General features: G+C 36.5%; 1 protein-coding gene across 9 annotated transcripts in view; it reads right to left on the reverse strand.

Annotated features, from left to right (window-relative positions):
• Positions 1-14,221, reverse strand: part of CYRIA (CYFIP related Rac1 interactor A) — a 74,789-nt gene that overhangs the window by 36,301 nt on the left and 24,267 nt on the right. For 7 of the 9 annotated variants that reach the window (XR_013928634.1, XM_080390520.1, XM_080390522.1 and 4 more), the window contains one exon: positions 534-613. The exons of the other annotated variants lie outside the window; for them this stretch is intronic. Coding sequence is in view for 5 of the 7 variants with exons in the window: in XM_080390520.1 (XP_080246646.1) it covers positions 534-603 (70 nt within the window). In the remaining 2 variants the exon portion in view is untranslated. The remainder of the gene's footprint in view (positions 1-533; positions 614-14,221) is intronic. 9 annotated transcript variants of the gene reach the window in all.

Raw genomic sequence — 14,221 nt, forward strand, 5'->3', positions numbered from 1 at the left:
AAGGTAAGGTCAAGTTCATTCACATGTAAACTTAACAACAGGGTAAGGTTTTACTTGCTTAGCTATCTTTCTGCCCCTTCTCTGCTCAGAATGAATTTAACTGATTTTATATGGCTTTATAAATATAAAAATGCAATATTCAACTGAAGTGTAATTTGATTTGTTTGCAAATCCCTTTTGAATTGCTTTATGATGCATAAGCGCATGCAGTTCATTAGGAAATAATAAGCAAAGAACGCAAGCCAGGCAAGAAGCTTTGCTCACTTTCAAAGTCAAGGAAAAAATTTGGCCCCTGATCAAGCTCTGTGCAAGTGAGTACTTTTAAAAGATTTCCCATTTGGTTCCTGAAAAATAGAAAAGGAAGAGAAAAGGAGTCCTGAGTGAACAAAGGATTTTAGAGACAAGGACTTGGACAGACTGGTTGTACTGGAAAACACACACCGCAAGCAATCAGATTTTAAAAGTTTTTTCCTCAGTTTGCTGTTAAGTTAGGGAAAAGATTCTCTCATTGTCTTGTAATTGTTTGAACTTACTTTCAAAATCCAGGAAAAAATGTGGATAGTTTTCAATTTCCCTGGTAAGGACCTTAAGAAGATTACCCATCCCAGCAAACCTAGTAAATGCAACAAAATCGTAAACAGTTATATTCGTAAACTTTTCAGAATACTACAACTAAAGGCTTGACAGAGTCTGTATCATATATTAAACATTTTGGCAATTTCTGGACCATGAGAAACATTTTGATGGTCAATGTTGTCATACTTATGCATGGGGACAGAGAGAGTAAGACCTTGGATAAACACAGAAGTAATTCTATTTGAACAAATTAGAATTTAAACACCAGTATAACATCACAAAGTACAAACAGAAATTTATGAGTTTATTTGCTTAGCCAAAGAAACAAACTCAGAACTGTATCTGCATTTTTAAATCCTCTAAATTACTGGACTTGAGATTACTGAATACCATTGCAGAGAAAAAAAAATGAGGTCTTAATCCTTGGTTTGGAAACTTTAGCATAAATTAATTTTATTTCATGAATCTAACACAATTTAAGGAAAAAAGAAAAACTAATTGTTTCTAATCAGTAAGCTGTTTTAAAATATTACCATGAAAATCTGTCAGAAAGAAAGCTAAAAAAATTGCTCTTTTTAGCTTTCAAAAATATATGCATCTGGGGGTAGGGGTTGGGGGGGGAAGAAGTTCAAACTATCTTATCTGTTATTCCTATCTTTTATCGTCTTTAAAAACCTTTAGATTTCAAGTTATTAAAAACTCCCAAAAGGAAAAGTGACCAACTCTCAAAAAAGCAAGTCTCTATGGAAGACAAGAAGGAAGGAGATTTGAAGAAAAGTTTAGCAGTACAGTCCTTAGGAAGACACATTATTCTAAAACTATGTAAAAGTATAGCTTTCTTGGGCAAACTTACAACTTTTTCTCAGAAGAGAGAAAAATTAAATCATGAAAAGCACATATAAGGTTAAAGAGGTCTGCCTGGAGGGATGTAGAAAACTGTAATTTTAGATTTAAAACTCAGATTGAAAACTGATTTTTGCCACAAAGATAAATATTCTCAGTACTCTAAACCATGGCTCTTGGGGCTTACATCTGATGCTCATCTGTTTTTCAGTTTAACTCTTTTCCCACTTAAGAAATCAGACCACAAAAAAATTATTCTATGTATGTACATGGCTGATACTCCATATGAGGAGACAAGTTTTTTTTCAAATTCTACCCCAAGCATTCCAGAAGAAAAAGTATCATCAACCCTAACTTCTATATGCATGTAAGGGATATATTTCTGTAGCAGGAAAAACTAGGAAGGTAATGTAAGGCCTGGAGATTTCAAAGCAGTCATAGTCATTCCATAAAAAGATATAAATTTAACCAGTAATCTGTTTAGAACATACAGCTTCATGTAAACCAGGTTTTTGTTAGACAAATGGCTTTGTTTCGCATTAAATATTTCAAAATCTTCTCTCCAGAACAATTCCAGCGAGCAGACTGTCAAGCCCTTTACAATTAGCAACATATTGCATATACAATATCAAAACATGAAGAAATACTATTATTCATAAAGCTACATCGGTTTCTATGCAGGAAAAAAAATCACTTTACAGTTCTACTTTCAGAAGAAGAGCTACACTGTATGAACAGAGTCTGACTTTTGAGTAGCCTACAAAGGGGAAAAACATGCAAACAGAGCAAAACAGGTTTTATACAGCATTAAAACTTGTATCTTCAATAATTTAACATTTTCATCACACTGGTATAATACATTTATCAACATCAGATAAAAGGGACAAGCTAATATGCACACACTTATTTTCCTTTTCATAAACTTGAAAGAAACCATTTATATCATTATGAAATACTACCACAATCTAAATTACTGACTCAGTCTGCATTCTTCACCTTCAAGCCGTATCTTACCTCATTGCCTTCAATCTTCAGAGAATATCCAACCATTTCTTCTACTGCCAAGTTAGCAGTGCATCCAGAGACTAGTTTAGTTGATAGCATGCTTTGAACAGTGAGGAAGCCTTTTTGCCAAAAACCTGAGGATATGCTCCCTCATCTGCATTGAGTAGCTTGAGGTCATGTGCCCAGGCTCTGGTTTCTGATCCTTCTTACAGAAGTACAGCACATTAAGTCTCTGGAGATTTCTGAGTATTTTTCCTAAACTTTTAATTATATTTCTAAGCTTGTTTTTAATTTTAATCTCCTCTGTTTCAACCCTGTGTTGAAACTGATTCAGCTATTTAGGTCACAAGTATGAAGTAAGAACCCTGCTACGAAATTTATACACATTTTCATGGTCAGCCTGCATTTTCCAGGGATCTTGAAGGCACTGGTTTGACACCATCTATTTCCAATGTACATCAACCCGTAAAATAGTGATCGTCAACAGAAAGTAAACATCAACATCTAGAAGATATGGGTCAGGCAACTGCTAAACATGCTTCACTTCTCTATGATTTGAAATAATTTCTTTATGGTTTCCTGAAAAACAAAACTAAAAGCAAGGTCTAGTTCCAAGAAACTTTCACTTTAAACTATAACTCATCATTCAACACAAAGTTTTTAACTCCATATTAAAAGGCCAACCTTCACCTTAATGGAAGTGCTAATAAACACAATTCCTTGGCCCAAACTGAATTATTTTATTCTGTATAGCTTGCTGCTTCCCAGTACCTGCATCTTCCAAAATGTCCTTCCCTGAAAACTCTAAGTATGCCAAACTTCAGGAACAGCAAGTCACTTCCAGGATAATTTTAAATGAGATTTCAAAGTAAATAATGACATAAATTCTGAGCAGGTCAGTATACATACTGTGGTTGCAACAGGAATGCAAATGAACAGCTGATGCACAGAAGCAAATCAGAAAGGTTTAACTTAAGAGCATAAAATTCCATTTCATTAAGCTGGAAAGCATTTCATTTTACTTACTGTAAAATCAGTTTAAATGTTGAAATAAGACTAAATGCATATACAAAAATATTGCTGTTGCAGCACTCCTGAATGATAGCAGCTCCTCTTTAGTGTCTAAATCCCTTAAAATTCCAACTTTTAGCAGTATGCTTCAAAAATGGTGACATGGTGACATGACAATGTTTGTATTTTCATGTTTTCTACTGTCTTCCAAACCATTAAAGCTTATCCTAAGACATTACATAAGCACATAGAAAATACTTTCTAAGCTACTGTTGACAGTTTAAAGCGCATTACTGATTTTTGATGCCCAACATTTAATTAGTGGCACACAGACATAATAAACTGTAAAAACAGTACTGAACAAGAAAGTATATTTAGCATTTTGCATTTTATACCATTATCTAACAGCTTATTTAAAAATGTTGAACATTGAACAAAATAACAGAGGCTGGTTTTCTAACACATCACTTGGTTCATCAAATTTCATTAATTTAATTTTGACATTCTGGAGGCATTATCTAGAATGGGAAAATAAATTCTTTCTCCCTCACTAAACCAATCAGTTTATTTTTGAATTGTGATAAATAAAAAAACTACCCCCCACAAAACAAATCAAAATGCAACTTTCAAATCTGCCATGGATTTTATACACGTATCCTAAAAATACACTGAAATACATATTTATTATATACTGAAATCCAGTTCTGAAAATTTAGTAGATGTCCACAAATTGGGTATTATCAACTAAATATTGCATGTCCAAAGCTAAGCATCATGTTATTTAAATCTTGTTCAAAATCTTTGTTTACACAATGTTATAGGTGATTCCATAATTTTGAACTGTGGAGTTTCATATTATTTTTAAATGACAGCTACAGTACTATATAAATTGCTAGAGAAATACTAATTTATTTCTTCTTCCTTTGCAGAACTCATTTAATCGGTACCAGCTCAAAACCATCACCAGCACTGTAACTAAACTGAAGGTATTACATACAGACAAAGCCTTTAAACCTTGTGTTAGTGAAAAGGGACACGTTCACCAGCTCAACACTCTGCTGCTCATCAGTGCTCCCTTGCCCGATACTATATCCTAAATTTGCCTGCTTACATAAACAGACTCTAAAAGGCTTTTGTCAAAACCAGCTGGATCAGCAAATACCTACTGCTTAAACTCATTAAGATGATCCTAACGAAGTGGGGCTGGGAGTGTTCTCATGAGCAGCTCCACTGGGAGTTTCAGGAGAAACAGAAGCTCCCATGTTCAGGAGTGGCAATGAAATATTAGGACTGGTAACTTCTAAAGGCACACCTACATGGGTGGAGACAGGCATCCAGTCCGCAGTCTGAGGGAACTGGACTCCATTAAGCATATTAGCATCATTAAAGCAGTGGAACTGACCTTACTGCATGAATAATTAACTGTGGTTTCAAAAAACCCAGCAGCATCTGAATTCAAGATCTCTCAGATCAGAAGCATGATTCCCAATCATTGTGATTTAGAGGAAAAGGATATCAGGAGTCGTCAACATGGATGGTGAAACCATGCCTGACCAACCTGATAGCCTTCCACGATGGAATGACTGACTGGCTGGTTAATGAGCAGAGAATGGTGGATGTTATGTACCTTGCCTTCAGCAAGGCTTCTGACATTGTCTGCCACAGCATCCTCATAGGTAAGCTCAAAAAACCTGAGTTAGATGAATGGACAGCAAGGTGGATTGAGAAGTGGCTGAACGGCAGAGCTCAAAGGGTAGCTCAGGATCTAGCTGGAGGTCTGTAGTTAGTAGTGTTCCCCAGGAGTCTGTACTGGGTCCAGTCCTGTTCAACTGGCTCATCAGACTCTTGGATGCAGGCACAGAGTGCACCCTCAGTGAGTTTGCTGATGATACAGAACTGGGAGGAGCGGCTGAGACCCCAGAAGGCTGCGCTGTTGGTCAGTGAGACCTGGACAGGCTGGAGAGCTGGGTGAAACAGAACCTGATGAAGTTCAACAAAGGCAAGTCTAGGGTCCAGCACCTGGGGGGAACAATCCCACACACCAGCACAGGATGAGGCTGACCTGTCAAAAGGCAGCTCTGTGGGGAAGGACCCGGGAGTGCTGGTGGACAGCAAGTTGCCAATGAGTAACACAGTAAGTGTTGCTATGTAAGGAAAAAAAAAAAAAGCAAAAATAGCCATACATTTGTGTTTAAGATGCTAACTCCAAAAAAACCTCAGAGATATTTACAGTGAAGTACCTACAGTATTATCTAGCAAGGCACAGATAAAGGAAAAACACACCCAGGTTCTTTTCAGAGCACAAGCTATATTCAGAAAAAAATCAATTATCCCTGATGTGCCCTCGAAACACTGTATTTATAAGATTTTCATAACATAAGTAACCTACATAACAAAAGTCACCAAGAAGCAACCTCCACAGAAAGAAAATCTAGTGCCATGCATTCCTTACTCAGGTGAAGCATAAACAAAGAAAACCCCAACAAAACTCAAACCCAAAAATCAGATGTAAAGTAGTGAAAATTGGAATAGAAGAAAGTTGCTGAAGGTGAAAGTAACCCAAGATAAAAGAATCATTCCTGCTTTGAAAAAATATTTTATTACAATTCCTAGATAAGCAACACTTCAAGCCAAAAGATTTTGCTGTTATCTGATATACAGATTGCAGGACACAATCAAAACTTGAAAAAAAAAAAAAAAAAAAGTGAGGCAAGTCAAAGGGAGTTAATAAATGGTTTGTAAAGATAAATATATTTTTCACTAATCATAAAATGTTGAAAGAGCTGGCCAACAATATTAGTACCCATAGCCCCAAGGATTAAGAGCTTGTCTTATGGTTTCACTAAAATCAAAAGATTAAAAAAAAAAAAAAAAAAAAAAGATTACCTTAAATGAACTTGTAACTTACTGAAGGGGTGGATTTTCCTATAGGCCACCCCTCACACCTGAACATACTTTGACCAGAATTCCTATATATTTTCAAAGACAATGGCATAATGTCAGAAGAGCCATCATGAAAGGATGAAAACCAGGCAACCAAAATATCTGGATTCTGAGTCATAGGTCATAAAAAAAAAAAGACAACACAACAAAAAAAACCAACAGAACAACAACCCCTTAAAAAATTGTAGAATGGAAGCCAATTATGTAATTAGAATAAAATTGTATTTCAAATTAAGAAAACGTTGTTGCACTTTGATCCTTCCACCTGAGTATATAGTAATTACAGCAACCTGGTTTGTATATGGCATAGGATGCACAGATGCTTATACACAAAACAGGGACACAATTTGCCTATACACAATAAATGGAGCCTCTATCAATTGATGCCAAGTAAGCAAAACGGGGGACTAATGTTTACGAAACTGATATACAGGAGAGAGATACCCTTAACATAAACAGAACAGGTTTGGCTAGTTTTAAGTGTTTATTCATTCATAACAAAACCACCTCATTTTTTACCAGGTGGATTTTGACTTAGTTCTTCCAAACTCCTATAGAGAAAAGCAGCCACATCATCATTCTCTTAAAAGTTTCCTTATCCTTGCCTTCTCTCACCAAAATCACAGTGAAAAATAAGTGACCTTAGAACACATTCAATTTTGGAAATCTATGGATTTGGGCATTTGAAAAGGTATCTGGTTTCAACATTTGTGAATATAATAAATGAAAAATCTATTCTAGATCATACACATCCTTAGATAAAGAATCAAGAGACAGAAAAAAATGTTGCTGGTCCTTTCTGTCTGTTAATAACTGCCAATTACTCAGCCTTCTGACTATGCCACACACAGTATTTTGTATTATACTCCCAGAAAATCCAATGCAAGTGTTGGAAAAAGCAAGATGAAAACCATGATATTCTAGTTCTTTGTGCAACTATGGTAAAGACTTTCCTAAGCATGATTTTATTTTCAAGTTATTTCTAGTGCCAGTTGCTAACAGGAATAAGTCTTTGCATGTTAACTTTATTCTTCATCTATTTTACTTCTCTTATCCGATACAGAAATGCCAAACCAGTACATCTAATCTCAGTCAAGCCAGACATAAATCTTACAGCGACTGGATTTCTTACTGCGTATTTGCTAGTGATCTGCTCTGAATGTGTCAGTATGTAGGACATAATGTGTTTTACTGGCTAAATTTGTATTTATGGTTTTGGAGGGTAATAACCTATTTGATATGTACCTGAAGAAGTCTCTACAAGTCCTCTTTTCTGGAAAAAGGCAGGGCAAACCAGTATCTTAAAATACTAAGCAGCAAATTAATTCTGATCAAAAAAACATACTGACATTAGTGGAACTAAGCTGTGGCTGACTACTTGTATCAGTAGTTCAAGATTTGAGGAATTAAAGATGAAATGTGGATCTCTGTAGGGATTAGCTGCTGTTAGTCTACACACTTCTATTTAACATAACAGTGGTCTTATTAAATATCTTACTACATAAAATAAGAAAACTTGCTGACCAATTTGCATTATGATGCTGTTGATGGAAATACCAAGAGTTCCACTAGGAAAAAAAAAAACATAAAGCCACTGTAAACAGACTGGACAATAATATACACTTTTTTTTTTTTTTTATTTAAAATTTAAGAAAAAGGTAAAAGAAAAACTTTCTGTGTGTCTCTGGATGAGGGTGAAGGAGGAAAGAACAGGTACCACCCCAAGACAGCAATTTGACAGACCATCTAATACCTAGAAAGGAGTAAAGAAGGTTTTGCTCAACTATGGAGGCATCTGAGTAAGAGAACTGGGCAAGAAGCTTCAGGAGCGTTAATTAACCATGTATCTATCTGTACAAGCTGCTGGAGTGATAACTGATCTTTCTAGAATACAGAGGAGTGTGCCAGAGGAATGGCTATTTTAGACTTGTTTGATACTTATAGGGAGAATTAACTGAATATATGGATGGAAACATAGAAGTTAATTAAAACCAGCAAAGGTTACTAAACAAGGAGAAAACAGCAAACTAAATATGATGATTTCAAAAAAAGCAGTTTCAGTAATCTCAGGTATCTTGAAAAATAGGTCTCTTGGTAAGCTGATTTATGGGATAAGGAACTGCAGGGAACTCAAAAGTTAAGAAAACACACAACAGGTTATTCCAATAGACAAAACAAACAAAATGGAGACCTTGAAGTGAATATGCCTACGCCTATACAGGCATACAGAAACATTGAAGAACTATATAAAGGAGGGAACTTTGACAAATAACTGCAGATGAGAAAAGCGAAAATGCTATTTAATACCATAAATTTGCTGCAACACTGAAAATCTGAAAAAGTAGTTGCCAGTGGTTTACTGCCAAAAAAGGAGGATGGTACGTTTAAACAGTATCTAGTAGCTGTTGTACAGATCCAGTTTAGTTCAATAGTTTTAATTAGTGACAGACAGAGAATAAGAAAATACCCTTTTTAAAATACGCACTAAGCTAGAAGGGAACTAAAATATTCTGGAAAACAGGATCATAATTCAAAATCACTTTGATAAACTGGAGATACTATCCTTAAGAAATTCAGTAAATACAAATGTAAAATACTCTGCTCGAAGGAAAAAAATAAATTCAAATCAATCCCACAAATGCAGATGGACTTGTAAGCAGAAAGGCTGATGAAAAAAGTACTTAATCATTATACTGGACTATAAATTAAACATAAAGCAGCTTATAAAGTTGCTAAACTCCGGATTTTTTCAAAGATTGCTCTCACAGTCCAGTTATGGGATGAGGGGACTGAACATTGAATAAGAACAGCTTTTCTCCAAAACACTAATTTGTAATTATGCAGCAGTGACAGAAAAGTATAGATTCCAGTAAAACTTCTCCTTTTTCCTTAATTAGCTTTGTGTCATTTTTTAATCCCTTCTGATACTAGCTTATTAAATTCCTATTCTTTCACATTAAACACTCAGTTCATTAAAACATACAGGTGTGGACCGGGTTCACGGCATTTTTCTGCAAAATAGCCTGCCTTGAAAATTACGCTTAGTTAACAGACAAGCACATTAGTCCTCTTAATGATGTAAACATAAAGAGAGTCTTAATTTTGCATTGCGGCCAATACTTTAAGAAGTACATTCCCTAGTAAATCTATTTTCAAATCGTATGGTTTTACTTACACAAAATGCCAAACAAGCTTTTGTGCCCCACAACATGAGCTGCTAAAAACTTATTGCAACTTTTTTCGTTATGTTAACAAGTCTGCTGTTACTGAAGATGACAAATAAGGAAGGAGTACTGTGGATGGTGCTGAATCAAAACCATCCTTTTAATTAAAAAATTAAGACTTCTTGTAAGCTACATGGAAATTAAAATAGCACACTGACCCTGATGGATTCTGCAGTAATTAACTCAAAGCGCTACTGGAAGCTATTCTTAATTTAGCGACGAATCCCGCACAGTAACTTTATATTAAGACAATAAAAATGATGCACAGTAGTGACTTCGTACCCTAACCCCTACTTCGCCATAAAAAAAAATATAAAAAATTCTATTTTCAGCCGACTGGCAGATCGGTGTGGCGATTCCTCGAAGCCCGCCGGTGGCCCCGCTTGCTGCCCGCCCCGCCACAGCGCGCGCGAGCCCGGCGCGGCCCGTCACACGGGGGGCGGGGCGGGGCGGGGTTCCCGCCAAGGCCCGCGCGCGGGGCAGGGGCGCCCCCTGCTGCCGCCCCGCCGCGGCCACCACGGCGGCCACCGGCTGCTGCCCGAGGGCAAGCCGGGCGGGCTGGGGGCGGGGGGACACACACAGAGCAACAGGAAAGCGCTCGCTCCAAGCAGAAACCGGTGAGCACGGCGGAAACGGTTTGTTACCGTTAGGCCTCGGCGCCCGGCCGCCGCTGTGTCGCACTGTCCCCTGGTAGCCGTGTGAGGGGCATCGCAAAAGTTCTGCCAGGTCGGGCCGTTCACGCAGGTCGCTCAGCCACCAGGCGCCTGCACCGCCGGGGCTTCGGCAGCGACTGCAGCTCACGGATCGGCAGGGGACCTTCTCCGCTCCTCCATTTCAAACCAAAGCCAAACTAACCTAGGTTGTATGTTCCTAACCCCCTTTCAGAACAAGTGCTATTATTTTAAAAAACTATACTGCCTTCCCTTTCCTCCCACTGGAACTCAGAATTTAGTTTAAAAGTAGCTGTGACTGCCTCTAAAATGATGACAACTAACATTTCTGCTTGAATGAGAAACAGCATTCAAAGAGGTGACCAGGCTCAGCAGACAGTGACGTCCCGAGGCTGGCGCGTGTTCTCAGCAGGGCATCCCAGCCTGGCACCAACACGTGCCACACCAGCCCCTGGCAGCAGCCCTGCCTTCTCCGTGTGAACAGAAACACCGTTTTCATTTACCCTTATTTAAAAAGTTTCAATTAGCATTATTTATTTTGAAGTTAAAAAGCACACTAACAGCTGAGAAAGAAGAAATCTGCTTTTCCTTTCATTGTCTTTGACTAAAAAACAGATGCACGGGATGAGGTACACCAACTTTAAAATGCCAGTTATCTGCAATCAAAAAAGAGACAAGGTAGTTACAGCCAAGATTTTCTTACTGCCTTTGCTGAAAACTGTCCAAAAGGCAAACCATGCCTTTTAAAACTAGACACCATAGAAAATAGGTTTTATTTTTGCATTAAAATGACCTAAGAACCTTGTTTCATTTTCAACTAACCCACCATTCACACTTAAGAGCTGACGTAAGTCACATGCAAAAGAAATACACCCTTGTAAAGGCAATATTCATTAGTTTCTGAGAAAATTTCAAATTATATACAACTACTTAAATAATTAATTTGAAAATATTTTCAGAACCTTGTTGGAAAACTTAAATTGTATAAAAGCTACACGTGCAACACACACAAATGCACGTAATGTACACATACATACATGTGCACACAGAGTTGCAAATGCGTGTATTTAACCAAGAACTGAGAATTAGTTGCTTGTTACAGGAAAAAAGTAGATACATCAAGATTAAAACTGTAAAAAAATCAAGATTATAATAATTTACTTAACCAACACTTTCTGCCTGCTGACTCAAAGCCATCTACCTACTCTAGGTACCTGGAAACACAAGCATTGTACAACAGCACAGCATACAGAGGTATGGGGAGGAAGAAAGCCTGTGTGATTTCAGCACTCAAGAGTCGTGAAATTGAAGTTCCTCTTAGCTCAGGATTTAGATCATGGGTGTTCTCTGAAAGACAGGATGCAGCAGAAAACCCCCCTCAATTACTCCCAAGTTCATGATAAACAAATGAAAGATACTAACATTATTTTTCAGAAAATCTCTAAGCCAACAAAAGCCTTTGTATTGTCTTTCAGTCTTCATCTTTAATACAACCAGCCTATAATACAGCACTGAAACATGCCTGGAAATTGGATTTGTGTTTTCTTCCTTCTCCTTTGAGCCAACCACTATTTTAGTTACAATTTATTCAACTGACTTACTAAACTGAAAACTTCAGAAAAGCCTGAGAAATTAAGTAAAAAAAATGCTCAGTGATTGAAGATTATTAGGGTTGATGGGAAGTAATGGAAATTTACTTAGGGGAAAAAAGTTCAAAGAACACTGTTCAAAGACTGAAAAGGAATGGAAAGACCTAAATCAATTTATGTTACAAGACTGCAAAAAACCTTTTCCATGAAAAACCCATTAAATTGCAAAAAATAGTATTGTTTTATTATAGAACAGATTTTTTTAATACACTGATATTAGAAGAATATATACATATACACAGAATATAAACTATATGTTATGTGTGTATATGTATGCATTGGTCTCAGATAAAGTTTGAATTTTTATATATTTAAAGTTTACACCAAGTTATTAACACTTAGCACATTAAGATATTAACACAAACTACTTGGCAAAGAAGAATGTTTATGAAAAGAATACATTCAAGAAGCAATAGCTGTAAATGACACTGCTGGAACAGACATTTGGTGTCTCTCTCACTTTTCTGATCTTCCAAAGCAGAATTATTTGAAGTCTACAAAAGCAGACCAACTAAAGCGGGATACAGTCCAGTACTATACTCCCCTTTGTGTATGCCCTCCACACCATCATCCAAGAAAAGGCACTAACAACTTTCAATCAGGTCCTCTTCAATTCAATTCTTGAAGAATCTGCTTGTTCTAGTTCAGTTTGCCCAGCCACCAACCTTCCAACCGTAAGAGGCAAACCAAAGCATTGCCTAAAACACCAGAATTATCACCATACTACCAATTACATTTCATCAACCTAAAGAACCAGTGCAAAAGTCCAAGTCTGTTTAATCTTTCCAAACACATTAAGTATGCAAATAAGATGATCCTGGTTTTCCTGTAAGTTTAAAATTCTGTCATAAATGATTCCTACATTTTAATACACTTCATCCAGAAACTGAATTGGCTATAATTAACTTCCCAAAATGGGGATGATAATAAAAGGTCCTTTGAAAACACACTCTGATCAGCATATTCTAGTCAGGAGGAAAACTCGGATATAAATCAAGATAGCCTGATTTGGTTTTGAAAAAAGGGCTGCAGTTAAAGCTGTTATCCACTAAGTGGCATTATCAACTCAAACACCTACATTTGACAAAAAATAATCATAGTACAGTGTATTTCACATCCTACAAATTGATGAGATAAAATTAATCATCCAAATAAAATGTATTTGTTTGTCATAAATTTAAGCATCATTCCAAACAGTCAAAACCAGCATTACCAATTTACTTTTCATATCAAGACATGCGTAAATACTTAGCACAATGGTCAGGTTGGCAATAAAACTGTCTTAATAGACCTATTAAACGAAGTAACCAAAATATTGGAGTAATAGGAGCTCAAATTTAACATATAAAGCTATAACAAGGTATTTTAGAAGTAGCTGGGGTTTCAGAAGTGTTGTACATCAACAATTCTAGTATTTCCTGTTGAAAAGTGTAGAAGTACAAAAGTCACACCAGACATTTACTTTACTTTAGCTACAATGCTTTAAAAAAAGTAAATCTAATAATTAGAAAAACTGATGCTATCTGATGCTAGAGAGTATTAAAAAAAATATACTAATTGGAAAGTAAAAGAAGTATTAGGTTTCACTAATTATTTAAAGATTAATTTTCAAAAATATACTTAATGATTAATGACTGTAAACAGTTTTAAAAGAAATCTTTACTGGAAAAAAGCATTCAGGAACAGTATAAACACCACCAAAAAATACTAGAACAGAACTCTCATTTTAGAAGTTTTTCTCCCCCTATTCCTATTGTTTGTCTCTCGTCTTTCATCACTGTCAATTTGTTCATACGTAAACAGCTACTGACAAGAAAAGGGGGGAAAAATATCAGTATTACTACATACAAAAGAAAATAGGAAAATGAAATGAGCAACTATTTCTGTCTCTGCCTCCTCAAAGCATGTATTTTAAGCTTGTGAAACATTCTATACATGCATTCAAAATTCTGAACATACTTTAATGCTACAAGGATCAAGACATGCCTTTTTTCTTTTTTAAAGTGATCTTTTTTCCCTCACTGGCCACGGAGGAATTGCATTAGGACATAGTCCTTTTTCCCTACATCCGCCTACGACAAACATTTGCTGCAAGTCAGCGACTCCAAAACCAAATTGTTTACAATTAACTCAAAAAGCCATTAAAAAAATTGTTTCTTTGTTCCAGTTGGAAAGAGAGACAGCCAGATGTGTGGCTTGTTGATCTTGCTCTTTTCTGACCTCTGAGTGTAGGAATAACTGCAGCTGAGGAAGGAAGTCAGCAAGTTGTGTTAATGAAGGTGAACACTAAAAAAGTTTG

This window comes from Falco punctatus (assembly GCF_963210335.1).
Source record: "Falco punctatus genome assembly, chromosome: 5".
NCBI lineage: Eukaryota > Metazoa > Chordata > Aves > Falconiformes > Falconidae > Falco > Falco punctatus.